General features: G+C 44.7%; 1 protein-coding gene across 1 annotated transcript in view; it reads left to right on the top strand.

The window, feature by feature from the left end:
• The window catches only part of LOC138581044 (sulfotransferase 1 family member D1-like), a 169,616-nt gene that overhangs the window by 24,281 nt on the left and 126,921 nt on the right, over positions 1 to 18,414 (top strand). The window contains exon 2 of the mRNA XM_069652072.1: positions 9,867 to 10,030. Coding sequence (XP_069508173.1) covers positions 9,883 to 10,030 — 148 coding nt within the window. The 5' untranslated portion in view covers positions 9,867 to 9,882. The remainder of the gene's footprint in view (positions 1 to 9,866; positions 10,031 to 18,414) is intronic.

The raw sequence follows: 18,414 nt of genomic DNA, 5'->3' as shown, positions 1-18,414 counted from the left end.
CCCAATATTTAAAACATGTTCTCAGGGGGACAAACCACCCAAACCCATCTTGATTGGTTTATGCCTCTATGCTACCCATTCTGCCGGAGGCAGAACAAACTCCTTTCCTATGGTGGCTCGAATAGGAATGGGGAAGCTCTGGGTCCGGGTTCCCTGAAGGAGGAAATACCGGGCCCTCCAAAGTCGGAATGGCCCGGTATTCCCCCATTCAGGGAACCCAGACCCGTGTTTGGAGGCAGCCATGCCCTTATCAAGGGCATGGCTGCCTCCAAACTCGTAATGAGTCCCTCTGTCTATTTAATGACACCATAGGCCAGCGCTTACTGGCCCTGCCCGTGGGAAGGGCCAGTAGCCCTCCCTGTATGCAAGCAGATCTGTATGTGCCTGGTAACGGCCAGAGCACATGCTCTGTGCTCACCTCTTACTGGTTCTCTCCTTCATCAGCAGCACCTTGGAACTGTGCTCTAGTGTGGCTTGAATCGCCGCAGGTAGGTGCAGGTGTCTTTGGGTGAATGTTGATCTGAGATCAATAAGCACTCTGAGTTGACTACTGTTTGGGTGTGTTACGAGGCATCCCCTGCCCCCTGCTCTGTGTCACGTTCCCTCATCATCCTCTTGGAAAGGTTGGCCTATGCTACCAAATACCCAATAAAAGGAGGTCGGAGCTGGTGTCTTCTAGCATACGGTTCATCATAGTCTCACAAGCTCTCTCGGTGAAGGAGTGAGTGTGTGAATAAATGTGAACTGCGTACCTAGGTAGGCTGGGCATGAGTGAAAGAGTGAGTGATTGCTTACTCTGTGGCAGGTGCCCCCCAGAGGAACCTCAGAAACCCGGTGCAACCTTGAGCACCCAACACAAGGTGATGGATTCTGGTATCTTGTGGTGCTGTGTATATGATTTTGACAAATTGAGTGAATGAGGTAATGGGGATTCATTTTTTTTTTGCACACAATTAACAGCTTCTGAACTTTTAGCTGCTCCAGAAAAGGGAGGTACTTTCAGAATCTCTCCGGGAACTCGCAAGCGGTATAAGCTAAAACAGGGGGTACAAGCACAAATAAGGCAGGGCTCAGCTGGGATGGACCGGATCTGCATTTTCTATCTGTGAATCGCTAATGGTGCCAACTCCTGCTTTCAATTGAACCAAAAGGCAAACTCCAGATTCTGAATGAGAATCACCACCACATATGCACACATGGATAACAGCAAATGTTACTGTTAAAGGTATTTGTACCGCGCACCGTCACCAACAGAGTTGTTTCCCAGGCGGATCTGCAAACAATAAGTTGGGGTGGGTTAGTCAGGTGAAGAGGGAAAAGGAAAGTGAGAAAAGTGGTGTGTTGTTGGCAGCTTCAGTTCGGTTTTCACTGTGCGCTGAGCTTTGGTGTGAATATCGTATCAGTGTCAGACCTTGTGTGCTGTTGGTGCGGTTTAAGTGTTGCTTGTTTGTTGTTGCGGTTTGGTGAAGTGAGTGCAGTTTGCTGGGTGAGAAAATGGTAGTGTGGATTTTTGTGTGAATTAGGTATGCAGAGATTTGAACATTGGGCTAGGGGGTTATGTATCATAGCTATCTAGAGGTGATACATGCTAATTTCCAAGTTGATTCTAGATATGGTGCGTGAATATCTCCACGTTTCTATGTAGATGCGCCACTGGCTAGTATTCACAGTCCTGTGTGGATGTGTCGCAAGCTAATATTCACAGTTATATCTAAATGTGGCACTGGCTAACATTCCCAATCCTGTCTAGAAGTGATGCAGGCTAATATTCACAATTATATCTGAGTGTACCACTGGGAAAGAAACACGTCCATGGCTCTCAAACAACAGCGCAACATCGAGGTTAACCCGGAGGATAAAAGCAGAGACTAGGGTGTGTAAGTGCTGCAGTAGCTATGCCTAGAAGAGGATTAGATGATCATTCTGTCTCATTCTGACCTGGCTTTACATGAATCTGTGAGCTGGATTCAGAATTAGCTCTCCCACCAATGGGGCCCTCCCAGGAGGTGTCTTGAAATGTGGGGCAAGAGGCAGGTGGTACTTAGGAAGAAGTCTATATTTCTATCATTGGGGATGCTCAGGGGTACACGTGTGCCAAATACATGGAGAGCAGCTTAATGGTATCAAAAGACCCTGTGCATCGCTCTAATGTTAAGCAGGATAGAGGGATGTGGAGGGGCAGGAAACGTTAATGACCTCCGTAGGGGCGAAACATGCGGTTGCTTCTAGCTGCTGGCTCTTTCCATGTTCAGTAAATCAAAGGGAATATACCAAGCCTCATCAGAGAGGATGCCTAGACCAATGGCTCCTGACTCTACCTAGCCAGTGCTTCCTCCGCCCTAACATCAAATCTAAATAAAATGACATTGCACCGCACTTTTTGCAAACAGTGAGTGACCAATATCCCCGGAATACCGTAGTCCCTGAACCGTAACCCTCCACGAGCGGAAGCATGGCAAAACATCATGAAAGGAATTTGTGCAAAGTATTCAGTATGTTAAATCAGGCCTCATAACCACAACAGGAAGGATACATATTGTGACCAATCTTCTATCCTTGATCAGAAAGGGGGTATCCACTAGTTGGGCAGAGATGTAATAAATCGGTGTTAACGCTATTACCGCCACTTTACCACTCTGCCCAACTATGAGATGGGTGGAAAGTCGACAGCTTTACCTCCAGCTATTAGCTGACTAAGGTTCTCCGGCAAAACAAGTTCCCACGAATCGTCCTGTGGACCCGTAAATTACTTAAACACAAAGGAGTTGTAAGGTAAGCTTCCCAAACATTAAATGATACCACACAGCTTTTGTCCACAAGGAGGCCCTAGGTTAGTGATCATCAAGCAACCCAGAGGGGAAAACTCATTGGGTGAATGCCAAAGAGAGAGCATGGTAGGGGCGATCCTAATCCTTTGAGCTTTGTGCTGGAATAACTTCTCAGTAACAGATCTTCTGACCTTTTATTTTTCCAAAGAGATGTCAGGTGACCTATCTGCCTGCTGTTGATATCCTTCGATCCTATGTACTCTGCTTTATGACATAACAGACATGTGCACATTGACAAGCAATCCATATTCTGGTGGAGGTTGTTCAATTTCGTTATCTGATCAACTGGTTAGATTAGATCTCAGTTTAAGATGGTCCCATTTTCGGCCATAGCCGCACACTTTGGCCTGTTGCTTCAGCACCTTTTAAGGTATTTGCAGGTCCCTTTTCCAAGAGCTAAGATTCTTATAAGGCATTCCCCCTTTGCAACGCTCACAACTTTGGTGGGGGCGGTATGAAACTTAAGGCTGCAAAGCTATACAGGCTATTCAGGGGAATGCAGAGATGTTTTGCAAAAGGAGCGGCATGCACGATTGGCAGGCTGAGTGGCGAGACTCACTTTTAAATGAGGCGTCAATGGAGGTTTGGTCAAATGTACACCCAAAAGCTACCCCTGCAAACATAATGCAATATATGTTTTTTTCTGTAGCATATCGAACAAGCTGACCTGAAACACATGATCTTTGACTGTGCATATGTGCAAGAAAACAAGGTCAACATCTGGCAGATCTTTTGGAAAATCTTTGGTTTCTCTTCCCTCTTGACCTTGATTTGGTCTAATACTCTGGCAACCATGGTCTGCAAATTCAGCTATATCTTGTGATGAATCATGGAAGTCAGTCACTTCTCCCCAGGCTCACTTCCAAGCCAATACTAGGCTGGAGATACAGCCTAGATGTTAATGCTGGATTTATTGACCCTGACTATAGAGGGGATGTAAAGATCTTAATACACAACAATGGGAAGCAACCCTATACAGTCAAAGAAGGTGAGAAGATAGCACAAGAAATCCTAGAAAATGCTATATTCCCTGTCCCCAAAGTTCAAGAACAGGGGGGCACTGAAAGGGGCACCCACGGTTTCAGAGAGGCAGATAAGCAGCAAAAGTGCAAACCGGTTTCACAGATAGAAGAAGCAGAACTCATTCCCAATTTTTCCTTTCCACAACATAATGACCCTATCCTGACAGAGGCCTTTTCCAAGGTTATTCTTGAGGTCGAAGGTCAGACTCAGGGTGGTGCCTTCTTTATTTAAAGATAGGTCTTCCCTACCGCAGGGTTATAACCCCAGAGGGCACCCACAAGGACACAGCTAGTGATTCCCTGGAGTCACATCAGGGTGGTGTTAGAACTTGCACACTCTCACTTAATGGCTGGCCAACAGGGGTGACTAGGGCACATAGTCAGGCTATTTCAAGATTGTATTGGTCTGCACTGTACTCAGATATCAAGAATGTTGTGTTAACCTGTTCCCTTTGCCAGAAAACTGCAACCCAACTAGTACCACCAGTCCCCCTTCCGCCATTCCCATTATGGAAGTTCCCCTTTTTCGTATTGGCATGGATATTATTGGGCCTCTTCATCCTTGTAAATTAGGGCACACATTCATCCTGGTCATAGTGGATAAAAGCATGAGATACCCTGAAGCTTTTGCGCTCTGAAACAATATGAGTCAACAGATTTCACAACACCTGATCCCATTCCTATCTCGAGTCGCAATCCCTAAAGAGATCTTGACAGATAAAGGGACCACTTTTATGTCTCACAATATGTCAGAGGTGAAGGAAATACTGCAAATTAAGACACTCAGTACATCCGTCTACCATCCTCAAACTGATGGACTTGTCAAACGCTTCAATCAGACCCTGAACAAGAGCTTAAAGACACTGATGGAAGTGGATGGCACAAATTGGAAAATGATGATCCCTTGTGCACTTTTTGCAGTGAGACAATCACCTCAAGCCTTTTTATGATTTTCCCCCCTTCGAAATCCTTCATGGTAGGTAACCAAGAAACATACTTGATATACTCAGGGAAAAGTGGCAAGAGAGGAAAGAAGCCCCATTTCCCATTTGCCAAACAGCCCAACACCTGAAGGAACACATAGCCATAGTAAGGGAAGGAGTGATCAAACATTTAGTACAGTCCCAAGAAGCCCAACAATCCAAGTGTGACAAAAAGATCAGCCACTGCTACCTCTCAGTGGATCAGAAAGTATCAATTCTATTACCCAGTTCAGACAAGAAGATGCTGTCAAAATGGTTTGGACCCTATGAAGTCATAGAAAAAAGGGACCCTGTAATTAGGTGGTGTCTCAACCAGATAAGAGACAGAAAACTCAGATATACTACATTAAATTGTTGAAAATGTGGAAGATATCTCCCACTGGATAATCTTCAATAACCATGACACATTACTTACAGGGATGGTTCAAGAAAGCAATCATATTTTTTCAGAATCATCCCTCAATCAACAGTAACACATTAAGGATGATTTAAATCAATTCTGTGATGTCTTCAACGACTAACTTGGGAGGGTTAAATATGTTGTACATACTATCAGACCTCCCAAGTTACAGTGGTAAACTTAAAACCCTACAGGATTCCTGACTCATGAGAAGAAATAATACTGTGAGAAGTGGAAAGTATGTTAGAGTGAATGATCTCAATAAAGACTATTGGCAAGTCCCTTTAACCCCTCCTGAAAGGAAGAAAACTGCTTTTTCCACTCGTCTGGTATTATTTCAATTTAAGGTGCTTCCCTTCGATTTATTTTTGGCACCTGATTGACCAAGTATTGCGACCTTTTAACTAGTTTTGTGGTGCATACCTCAATGACATCTTAATTCATAGTGAAACATGGTAGGAATATCTCTTTCATCTATATGAGTTAATTAGGCTGCTGAGAAAGGCTGGACTGACTGCAAACCCAAAGAAATGTCACCTGGCACAGTCAGCTGTTAAATACTTTCTTTGTAGGTAATGGGTTAGCACATCCACAGAACATACAAAGCCAAATCTTTGAAGCTTACCCCTCTTCTGAATACCAAAAGGGAGCTCTGCAGCTTTTAGGACTTAATGAGTACTAATGTAGGTTCATCCCAAGTTATTCTACCATCACTTCCTGTCTGACTAACAAACTTAAAAATGTGTCACCTCAAAAGTTGAGATGGGAAAAACAAGACCCAGACACCTCTGACGCGTTAAAAATCATTCTGTGTAGTGAACCCATTATCAAAGTTCCTAACTTTAAAAAGGAATTAATACTTCAAACCTACCCTTCTAAAGTGGGTATTGGAGCTTTCCTCTCTCAGGAATATGAGGGTATAGAAGATCCTGTCCTTTATATCAGCAGGAAACTCTTACTGAGGGAGTAGAACTATGCTATAATCGAGTTAGAGGTTTTAGCTATTAAATGGGTGATAACCCCCCTGAAATCACTTCTTCCCAGGTGGGAGTCTTTCCTTGTGAGACTAGGCAGGTGAGCCTGCTACACAACATCTGCCCTACGGGTGGCGGTGAGCTGGACCTCACAAGGAGAGACTCCCCTCTTGGGGACAAGGACTCCCATTCTGCATAGGAACTCCCCAAGGCCCTTTCTGTTTGACAAACAGTAACATTAAGGAACAAGAAAGACTCAGTAGATGAAGCCACTGTTGTCAGTGTGCCGTAAAGTCCAACATCCAACTTGAAGAAATGTATGATAAAACACTTAGATAAGAAGAAGAATGGCAAGGAATAACGATTTCCCACTGTTTGGAAAGAGGGTTGCACAGAGCAATGCCAGAGGTTAAGATTAATTCTAAAGCTTCCGGCCATCACCTCTTGTCTTTTGCTATAGTCACCCCGAGTGGGATGGGTATGCCCAGATGTGGGTCCTGTGCCTGCTAGGCCTAGAGACCCAAGCTACTCCTCACTGATGAGGCCCATCAAGGTCAAAGCATGCCTGGGGATGCTTTTTGTCTTGTGCAGAAGGTTTGGACTGCCTCTTTCGGGGTGGGGCCAAGCATCATTTGCATATGGTCTTTCCCAGTCTGCAATGGCTTGGCAGGTGAAGAACAATATTATGGAGGGTTGTCCAGAGCAATGCCAGAGGTGAAGATTAATTCTAAACCTTCGAGCCATCACCTCTTGTGATTTGCAGTGGTTGCAAACCAGCAATACTGAGACGAGGTGGAAGCAGCGAGTAAAAAAGAATGCTCGACTAGAAGAGAAGAAGGACTGTAGTTCTCCGCTGGGGAGGACTCAGCAATAGACCATAAAAAGAAAATAAGGACTTCTATCACTGAGAAGTGAAGCCCAGGAGTTTAGATCACTTTCCTGGTGACAGGCATAGTGATGCCAACCTATAGGAAAGAAGGTAATGGGCCTAGTGGGAAACCCGGAAGACAGGACTAACGAGTACCTGCATCATACTTGTCCCAGCAGATGGACACATATTACATAAAGTACTTATATCACACGACTCATCCTACTCATCCCAGTAATACGAAACAGAACCAAAAGAGAGAAATAAATATCTGGACCTTCCTTACTCATCCCGGTAATTTAGGAAAGAACCAAAAGAGTGAAACATGTCAAGGGAATCATCCTACTCATCCCAGTGGTACGGAAAAGATTCAAGAGAGTGACATACATCACGGGACTCAGTATACTCGTGCCAGTGATATGCGAAAGAGTCAAGAGAGTGAAATATGTCACTGGAACAAGCATACTCATCCCAGTGATACAAGAAAGAAGTAAGAGAGTGAGATACAGTGCAACATTAATTCTATTTGTCTCAGTGATATGAGGGCCATTGTAGTGGGAAGATAACTAATCACAGGAATACAGAAAGCAGGAGCCACCTCAGGGACTCAAAGAGTAGGAATTCCATGGAGAAGAAGAATACACAGTCAAGAAAGAGGGGAACCAGAAACATGGACAGATCCTTTAAAGAACTGAACACGCTAATATAGGAGATAGCCAAAAACTATCTAAGAATTATCTATTGAGGCTGTGGAAGCTGCTCCAAGAGAAGGAAGTCATTCTCCTGGTCTTTTGTTGTTTTGTATTATTGGTAGGGTCAGTATACCTTGGCTTTGGACGGAGGACGGACATTTTGCTTTGGGCTTCACAACAGACAATGACCACCCTAGTTAGTTATGTTAGGTAGAGAAATCCATAAATTACAGACATTGGGCCTCATTATGACCCAGGCGGTCCGGAAATAACGGTGGCGGTAAACCCGCCACCACCGTTGTTTCCGGACCCCCTGAGTCCGACCCCTGCAGGCGGGAGGTGATGTTCCCACCAGGTCTGACCTGGCGGGTTTAACACCTCCCGCATGCAGGCGGACGAGGAAACACCGGCAGCATTACGAGATGCTGCCGGTGTTTCCATGATCCCCATTCCCATCGAGTCCCATAGGACTCGATGGGAATGGGGATTTACACCATTCCGCCTCCGTGATTCCCGGAAAACCGGGGTTGTAATGCCCCGGTAATTCCGGGAATCACGGAGGCGGAATGGTAATACGAGTCCGGCGTTAACCAGGCGGTTTTACCGCCTCGGTTAACGCCCGACTCGTAATGAGGCCCATTGAGTCCTTTACACAAATTATTTGAATAAAAATCAATAAGAATGCCTCCACTTGGTCTGTCTCCTTCTTCTGACCCACCACAGTCTCTTTACAACCTCTTGCTGCTCATCACTCCTGCTTTCCAGATTATCACACAACCATGGAAAAAGCTGAAGGAGGATGAGGTGGAATGCAGTGTGTGATTTGCAAATAATGGAAAGATGCATTGTCAGGGACTTATGGAGTCATAATACACATGAACTTGTTTGGTCCACTTTTGTTGATTGCTTTTGAAATAATCCTGTGATGTTCAGGTGCAGTCTTGAATGTTTTCATCTACAGAGTGTCACTGACTGTGCTCTCGTGTGGTCAAATTTTCTTTTATTGATCCAACACATCATACAATGTTCAACACAATGATCAATGAATCTTAGAACCTTCCCTCTACATACTTTCGTTCCACCTTTCCCTGCAGACTCTTTCTCCAAAGGGTTCTTGGATGATTATGAATGTATGAATGTTCTGTGCTCTTTGTTGGCTCTTCTCACTGGCCCATTATCCCCATTTTCCAGAACCTCTAATGGAAGGTTGCATAATGCTCGAGCTCTATATCCCTCTCAAAAGATCATCAACAACCCCCTGACCAGTAGGATATGGGGTGGGGTTGAATTTCTGCAGAATGAGATAGTCCTGCATGGGCTTTATCCATTTCCTGAAGGATTTTATGATACATTTAAAGGATCACAACTCACTTCCATGAGGATTGGTATAACAATTCCAAATCGCTGATGGATTCAGAAATGATATTTGTCTTTGTTTTAAAGATTGATGAAACGTTGCTTTATGTTAGGATAATGAGTAGCGGGCATGACATGCCAGAGCCATTCCTAGTCTGAACTTTGCTCTATGTCTATTCTAATGCGAACTAAGATCCTTACACACTCAGAACAGATGCCCTAATCTGCTGTATACATAGGTACATATATGTATGACCTTATATTTTTCTGTTTTTACTGTTTCTTTTAATGTTAAGATTGCATTCATCCATTTTCTGTAACTACGCCGTGATACCTCCCGGTCTGGGCGTACAACAAATGTAATAAATAAATAAATATGTCATATACAGTTTTTTTGTTGTTCACATTTTCTTGTGCTATTGTGCACCTACAAACTTTGGAGATTGATGCAATAATATTTGTTTACCAATATCTGACATATGTATCTGAATCCCTGATGTATCTGTTGATGTTGTTTGATTTTATTGCTCCATATGTAACTCTAAAAAATAGTAAAATACTATTAAAGAACAGACCTCATTGCACCTTACTAACAGTTATTCATTGAACAGCACCATCTATCTTCAGCCATCACATCATTTTCTGGACAGGTCACACACTATTAACACACCTGTAAGCACCTTCTGATGGACCTGCAAATATAACTACCTATTATATTTTACAGTTTTTCATTTTTCTTTCAGCTATCTCTGCCCCAAAATGGAAAAAGTCGAGCCCTTCCAGTTTCTGCCGCTGCAGACAATTCGAGGGATCCCCTTCCTCAGCTGCTTTGCTGATAGGTGGGCAGATGTGGAGTCCTTCCAGGCTCGGCCGGATGACCTGCTTGTTTGTACCTACCCCAAAGCCGGTGAGTCTCTTCTGCAGTCCCACCCCATGGACCAGTCTATAGTTTGGAAAGCTTACCTCACTTCCACATAGTTCACACCCTACCTTCTCACATGCTTAGCCACCTCTTTCAACTCAATCTCTTTAAATTATTTGTTGTATCCCAAACTAATGATCACACTGAAACATCAAGGAATACTGAAAATCAGTACCAATATAGTGGGCACACTTTGACAGAGGCAAGCCTAGACCATTCCAAAGATCCAGACACATCTAGTCTAATCAAAATCTGCTTACGTGGAAGATACGCCTTCCCCGTCTGGAGAAGTGTCCTGAAGAGATCTGCATCAATGCTTTCTGCATTTCTTCTTTGCAAAGGGTTGCACTCTGCTCCTTGAACCGACTGGAAGAATCCTTGCACCCATAACTCCTGGGCCCGTCTCACTGGAGCCAACAGCAGGAAATCAAACCTTCACCAAACCCCCAGATGGTCCAAAAAGTCCTCTGAGAAAATCTGAGTCGGGGACAAATAAACGCAGTGGATCTGCCCCCTCTCACTCCCCTATCCTCCATAGGATAACATTTGGAACAAGTTCCTTTGTCTCCTAAAATCCATTCCACTCACCTTTGTGTCATGGAACCTCGGTAGAGTGTCCTGAAATGCAAGACATTGGGCCTCATTACAAGTTAGCCGGTCCGGATTTAACAGTGCCGGTAAAACCGTACCAGCACCGTTTTCCAGACCAGCTAACTCTGAGTTCTGTGGCCGTGTGGTGTTACACCCGCCAGGTCTGCCCTGGCGAGTGTAACGCCACCGGCTGCTGACGGACGGAGAAACACCAGCACCATTACCGCATGGTGCCAGTGTTTCCGCAGCCCCCAAACCCGTGGAGTCCTATGGGGAGTAACGGAATGCCGGTGCCGGAATTACCAGACCACTGGGGCTGTAATGCCCAGTAATTCCGGCAAGTCCGGCGCTGGTAAATCCCCACGAGTCCGGCGGTAGCCTGCCTGTTTTACAGGCACGGCTACCGCCGGACCCGTAATGAGGGCCATTGATTGTTTGTAAAATTGTTAAGTCATTTTTGATCTATCATCAGCACACGCAATTTGCAACCTACCTATTGAGATAAAATACTGATGAGAAACATTGTGGCACCTGTGACTATTGGGCACATGGCCACATTCTTCTTAGGGTTTGCGTAAGCTAGGTTATTCACCTGTGATCTGGTTTTAATCATTGACAGCATCTAAAATACGTACCTGCTTTGTTGAATACGTTATTTGATGTATTTATGAAACTATAGTGACTATGGGACTCATTATAAGTGTGGCAGTCTCAAAATAAGGGTGGCGGTAAGTTTACCGGCACCCTTGTTTCCAGGCTGCCACACTACAAGTCTGCCTGCCAGAGCTGCTGCGCCTGACAGGTCTGACCCTGCCGGGTGCAACTGCCCCGGTATGCTGAATCATCATGGAAGCACCGGCACCGTTACCAGCGGTGCCAGTGCTTCTGTCTCCCCACTCTCATAAAGTCCTATGGGACTCTACGGGAATGGGGATTTATGAAATCCGGTGCCTAACTTCCCGCGCGGCCAGGACTTCTAATGTCCCAATGGCACTGGGAAGTCAGGCGCCGGATTTGGTGTTACCGGGTTGGTGGCAACTTGCGGTCGCACAGCGAGTTAACGGCAACCTCGTAATGAGATCCTATCTCTTTTTATCATAGTGTTGTGCGATTTCCTTTTTCAGTGTGTGCAGAAGACATATTAACAAATTGAATTATTGTGTGCTATACTCTGCGGACGTATTGGGGGCCCATGATCCCACTCAGACTCTCCTGATAATAGGCCCTGACTGCTCTCCATCACTACCTTGATTGGGTTTTGACTAACCTCTCAGAGTTCCCTGTTTACTATCACTTGTGATTGGAAAAGATCAGATGACACAGCAACATCAAAGATAAGCTCCATCTGAACTTAAGGTATGTATACTCTCCGGTGGACATCTGCCGCTGGTTCGGCTATCCATCCACACACTTTAGAATGCAGCTAGGAGTATGACAAATTTGGTCTAGCTGGTCACATAACCGCTTCACACTGAAAATCAGACTTGCCTCAACACCTCTGCCATTACAAGACAGTGACAATCTAAGACAAATTTAGGTCTAGCAGGGTACATATTGAGTCTCCTGCACTACTGTTCTGTTGTTACCTCCCTCCGCACCCACATCCACTTGCCTGACCTTTTGGGTTGCTTACTGGAGTCTAGCTAGTCCTCCTAAGTCCTAATCTTGGGCAAATGCACACAAACATCTTAAGCCTCCTCTGAGAACTTTTCCATACCTGGACTTCGGTTACCGAGGATGTTCCTACCAGAAAGCGATTTGAGGCCATACAAATGGGAAAAGGCACTATATAAATGACTACTACTACAATACAAAACAAGTCGATGCAGAGGAGATAGTTACACACATTCACAATTGGGCTCCACTGTAGTTTCAACCTGTCCAACCAGACATAACAGACACATACTGGCATCTTCTCTTAGTCTTTCTGAAATGTTTTAAATTGGACCACCATGAATTAGACACACAGGCTTAGGAGTCAGTTCCATGGGGGTCATTACAAGGACGGCGGTAAGGGGTTAACTGCGCCGGTAAAGATGCAGTGCCGTTAACCCCTTACCGCCACATTACGAGGTCCTTTCGCGGGTTCCGCTAAGGGCGGCTGGTTTTACCAGGCACCATTAGTGGGAGCCGCTAAAGGACCAGCATGCTAACAACGGGCCCGATACTAACAGGCATGTTGTTAGCATGGTCCCCATTTTTATTGAGCCCTATGGCGGCTGGAATGGGAATGGGTTCCCTGAATGGTGAAATACCGGGTCCTCCAAGGTTGGAATGGCCCGGTAATTCCCCATTCAGGGAACCTGAACCCGGTATGGGGTAAGGGGGTAGCCATGGTGCAAATAGCACCATGGCTACCTCCAACCTTGTAATGACCCCCATGTCTTTACATCTGTGCATATACTTCTGTATTATGGGCCTCATTATGACCCTGGCGGTATGAGTTAAACAGCGCCGTAGAGCTGCCGGCGCTGTTAAACCCATACCGCCGCATTACGAGGTCCCCTCGCGGGACCCGTTCAGGACGTCTGGCCAGACCAGACGTCCTTTGCGGGTCCCGAGAGGGGCCCAGCATGCTAACAACGGGCCCATCATTAACGGGCCCATTGTTAGCATGCTCCCCATTCCCATTGAGCCGTATGGGGGCTCAAATGGGAATGGGGATGATCTGGGTTCCCTGAATTGGGAAATACCGGGCCCTCCAAACTCGTAATGAGGCCCATGTCTTTATAATGGTGTAACTCTTCAGAGCATTTGCATCAATTTCTTTATATTTTATAAATAGGGACAAGCCGCCGCACCTCTGCCCCTTTTTAGGTCTGGCTGGAGTGAGATTTGCTCCTGGCCAGGGAGAGCTAATGAAAATATACACAAGAAAGAGGCTTTGCTGACAGTCACTTGTTCGGTACATCTGACCAAAGCTTTGTTACACCAGTGGCCATTTTGTAAAGGCCTGTGGAGCTATTTAAGTTGGTGAGCGATTTGCTGAATGTTGCTTTAATGGGATTGTTTTGTTTCCCAGCTGCTTGCCTTACAATGGGTTTTCAATGTTGTCCTGTATTACATTGTAGTTGTTATTTGTGTTGTCTCCAAAATTATCAGTAAGGTTTCATATTGCTCATTTTGCTTTTGCCAGATATTAATGAAAGCAAAATCAAGACTACCCTCTGTCACAATGCAGCCTTGTCTACAGCTCCCTGCAGCAGCAACTGCATGGAGGATAAAGGACGATAGAGGAGTGGGTGTGCTTCCACTCAGCAGAGTGTACTGAGCTGCTTCCTTAACTGAAAGTTATGTCAGTGAAGTTTATGGAGCATGACGATGCTAAGAAGGTCCCGAAAACAAACATACTCAAACAAAGCACACTGCCTAAACTGAGAGCTCTTACCAGTGAAGTTTATGAAGCATAGAGTGTGGCATACAAGGCTGCATGTAGCCAGTCATGGCCATCCCTGGGGCTGCATGCGGCCTATGATCTGCTATCTGTAACTCTACAAAACTAAGACAGGTCTATTTTTACTGTGCCTATTTATAAATATTGTGTGGTGCTTATTTCAACAAGATGATGGTTAGTAGTCAGTGAACAATCCATATCTGGGCAGAACCCAGTTAGCAGTGATTGCTGAGGGTTGAAGCAGATGGTTACTGTATGTACATCTCAACGCTGATATCCTTGCTGCAACAGCCACTTTCATGGTGTAGCTGCGGAAGTACAGATGCATCATACTCAAAGTTTTCTCAGCAGTCTCCAAAAACCTTCTGTCTTCCAATAACAAGCACCCGAGGATGTTTTGCCTGTGCGGTGACTCCTGCTAGAGAATTGCAGGGACCAGCATCCAGTAATCCAATTAAAAGTTATCAAAGGAATGCATTTAGGGAAATGAGACATCATCCTCTCTTTGAGCAACCCAAGCTGCACACCCAATGCTAGCGCCCTCTCCAAAGATATAGACATATTGCAGGGTATGCAGTAGCGACGCTGTAGTTATAGTGAAGTTGCTCAACCCATAGGAAGAGTAGTTTTTGGGTGGCTTATATCTTTGAATTCTCATGAAACTTTTCATAAAAGTATACAGCCAACTCTGAATTAGTTGGAAAAGTTTTGTGCGGTTTCATCAAGTGGGGGCAAAGTTATAGGGTGGGTCCCAAAACCTTTGAAATCCAGATACATATGAATGGGAAAAATGTGTGCTTGTGGCTACAGCTCAAACTGCTGGACGGATTTGCACCAAACTTGGGTGAGGAGCAGAGGCCTGCAGAAGCGTAGGCAGGGTAGGGCCTGAGGGGCAAGGCCCGGCCAAAATCTGTAAATGCCCACTCAGCAGCGCTGTGTGGATATTTACAGATATTTTTGTCAGTGCAGTGGGCCCAACTACATTAGCATCAGGCCCCATTTGCTAGACAATTCTGGCTGCACCTCTAGAGGCCTGGTCCCAAACGCATGCTTTTGTAAATTTGGTGGTAATCCGTCCAGTAGATTTGCCAAAATGAAGTCCAAATAAATAAGTGATATCTCCATCTGATCTGCTGGCTTACTTCCTGATTCAGTGTCTGCAGACCCCTTTGGATCAATCAGGGAATCACATACCATTCGTGGACATTATACATGGCCGCTGATTGGTCAACTAAAGAAATTGAAGTCCGTGAAAACTTTTGACGGACACCATGTTGGATTTGCGAACTGCCCCCATAGTCCGAGAACATCGCTGCAAAAACATATTATAAAACACAACCTTACACAAATAAAACAATCTCTGAGGAGGTGATGGGCGATGAGCATAGGACATGTCCAGAAAAAGCCAAAAATCAGATGTGGTTTCTTCTCGGTTGTTCAGGAACATTCATGTGATGTTTGCAAACTTGACTAATGTTCAAGGACATACATGCATATGTGTGCATTAGAGGGTCGGTGAAGAACAGTTATTATATGGCTTTTAACTTTGGCGCTGTGCATGAAATGTTGCAATAAAAATATAGACCCAACTTCAGATGTTGTTTCAAAGTTTGGTGCCGTCATTAGAGGAGGGCCCCCATATTTTTAGATGGCTTATAACTTTGTTGCCGTTTGACAAATCTGCACAAATGTTTGCAAAAAGATGATAGACCCTAACATGAATGTTTGTGCAAAGCTTGAAACGATTTTGTCAAGAGGAGGCTAAATTGTAGGGGGAACCCGAAATGTTTGAAATCTGGCTAGGCTTGAATGGGAAAATAAATCTGCTCATGGCTACAGCCCGAAGCGCTGGACAAATTGCAGAAAACGTGTGCCAGGAGCATTGTAAGGACCCGAAAGCATGCTTTTGCAAATCAGTTCTGTGCTTTATTTTTTCAAAAGTTGCAAAATGTAAGTACCAAAAATAGTGTCCGTGGCCACCAGGGATCGGCTGTGGGGTTAAAGTGGGTATGGCCAGCTATTTTGTAACATTTTCGAAATCAGGATAACCTTGAATAGGAAAACAAATTCTGATCGCGGCTACAGCTCAAAGTGCATAACAAGTTTACAGCAAACTTGCACGAGGAGCATCAGCCAGATCATGGAAGCATGCTTTTGCAAATCTGTCCTGTTAATTATTTTTTCCAAAGTGTCAAAATGTATGTACAAAAATATGCGCTGCAGAAAAACTATTTTTGTTAAAGGAGGTTTACAGTCCTTTCATATATGTTAAAAGAGGAATTATTAATAACTTATCAACTGTGCTGTAACATCCGAAACATTTTCACTTATAAAAACGATTGAAATTCAGTGAAGCAATTTGTTAAACAGACGTTATTGTTAATTTGCACTAATACAAACCTATGAAATCCACTGAAAAACATTGTTAAAGGGGTGTTATGTTTAAGTTGCACTGTTAAAAATCTATGAAACTCACTGACAACATTTTTAAAGGGATGGTAGGTTGCAAGATAAAATTGAAAAACCAAAGAAATTCCCCATTTATGGTAAGCTGTGCAAACATCAACGGTGAAATCACAAAATAAATCATTGATGACATCACATATGAAATCAATTCTGATGGGAAGTCGCTACAAGGTGTTCTGATTAGAGTCTTGGTAGCAACATAGGACGGGTGATGGGAGACCTCTCATGAACGACTCCATGTATCACAAAATGTACTTGAAACAGAAAAGTTCTACTGAAGTTTTGTTGCTCATACAGCAATATAAAATACATACGCAATGGCTGCAGCATGAAAAAATGAAGGACAGCCCTTTTAATCTGATTTGTTTGGCCAGTAGAATCATAACTTCAAGCGTCAGTCCAAGCATTTCAGAATCTTGACTAATTGTTAAACTTGGAATTAACAGCTAAGAATGCACAATGTACTACACTTATGTGCTACTATAAAAAAAACATATGGGGAGCATCAATGCAAACAAATCAGAGGCACATACAGAAAACTCTAGTAGGGAGGAAACAAATAACTTTAACAGAAAATGACACTAAGATTAGAGTATTTTTCAGAGGACTATGACACTTAGCATTTTTTCTTGGATTGGAGACTCGGAGGCGGCCTCTGTTACGCCTCTGTTACGCGGAATTCGTACGCAGGAGGTGCGGCTTGAGTCGGCGAGTCACGAGAGCGCGAGTGCGCTAGCCCGTGAGCACGGCGCTGAGTACAGTTGAAGGAAACTGGAGGAAGGAAATTGAAGAGAAGCGCTGCCGAAGCGCTGCCGAAGCTCCCTGCGGCCCCCCAACAGCTCCAAATCTGATTATTTACATCAGCGGCCCCCTTGCGGCCCCCTTGCACGTTGCCTAGGAGCTGGCAATCGTAGGTGAGCCCTCGGCGGAGACACGCCGTTTTACCGCGATAGCACGGCCCGGAACTACGGCGGCTCTGCGCGTGGAGCAGCAGCTGATGAGGGCTTTGCGTGCGATTTAAGGAATCACACGAACATAGAGAAAAGCCGAGGGCGGCACGGAGCGGTGAAAGCTCCTTATCAACTGAAGCGCCCAGGCGAGGTCTAGGCACTCGGTAAGATTCTTTTTTAAAGGAAACCCAGTTTTTTTTTTTTTTTTTTTTTTCCTCGTTCCGGGTCGTTTTGATTTGGCCACTGCAAGGACCTAGCTCCACTGCCGGAAGGTCCATTCTATATTTTCTTTTATTAAGCCTGGAGGCCTAGGTATAGACTAACCATACTAGGAGACTGTTGGTCACCCTCGAAATCTGGTCTTATACACTATACATAATCTGCTCCCTATGATTATTTGAACTCCATCTGACTTTTGACTAAGTGGGGTGGTAAAACCACTATCGAGGGCCCTGTCTAACTGTCAGATTCATAGGGGTACATAACAAGCACTAGTCACTATCCTGTTAGCTGAGAGCTCTAGGGTCATCTCAGAGATTTGGTTTTGAACTTTTTGAGACTGTGAGCACCGATAGGCAAGTGCATCTACTGCGACCTTGAAGCTATTGTTATACAGCTGAGCCTACCGAGCCCATAGAGGAATAATACCAGACTGCTCAGTCTTACATATCGATAACGAATTAGAGTGGATTAATCCTATGCCCTCACGCAAGAAGCTCCAAGCACGCTACAATCTGCGACAGCGGAAAATAATGAGTAGTCCAACGAATAACGAGAGAGCAATGGACCACGGTAAGCAAACAAAGCCTGCACCAGTTATTAAAGGTGCAATAACAGATTTCTTTACAGTGAATCCGCACCCCGAAAACAATTCTACCACCATGGACGAGGGGGAGGCGATAAATATTGAACTACAAGATCAAGAGAATTATGGAGATATTGACAACAACTCTCTACTGGAGCTATGC

The sequence above is a fragment of the Ambystoma mexicanum genome, chromosome 3p, assembly GCF_040938575.1.
Source record: "Ambystoma mexicanum isolate Mex_15411 chromosome 3p, UKY_AmexF1_1, whole genome shotgun sequence".
NCBI classification, from domain to species: Eukaryota; Metazoa; Chordata; class Amphibia; order Caudata; family Ambystomatidae; genus Ambystoma; species Ambystoma mexicanum.
Note: the sequence above shows the minus strand (reverse complement) of the source record. Positions and strands in the feature narration are given on the sequence as shown.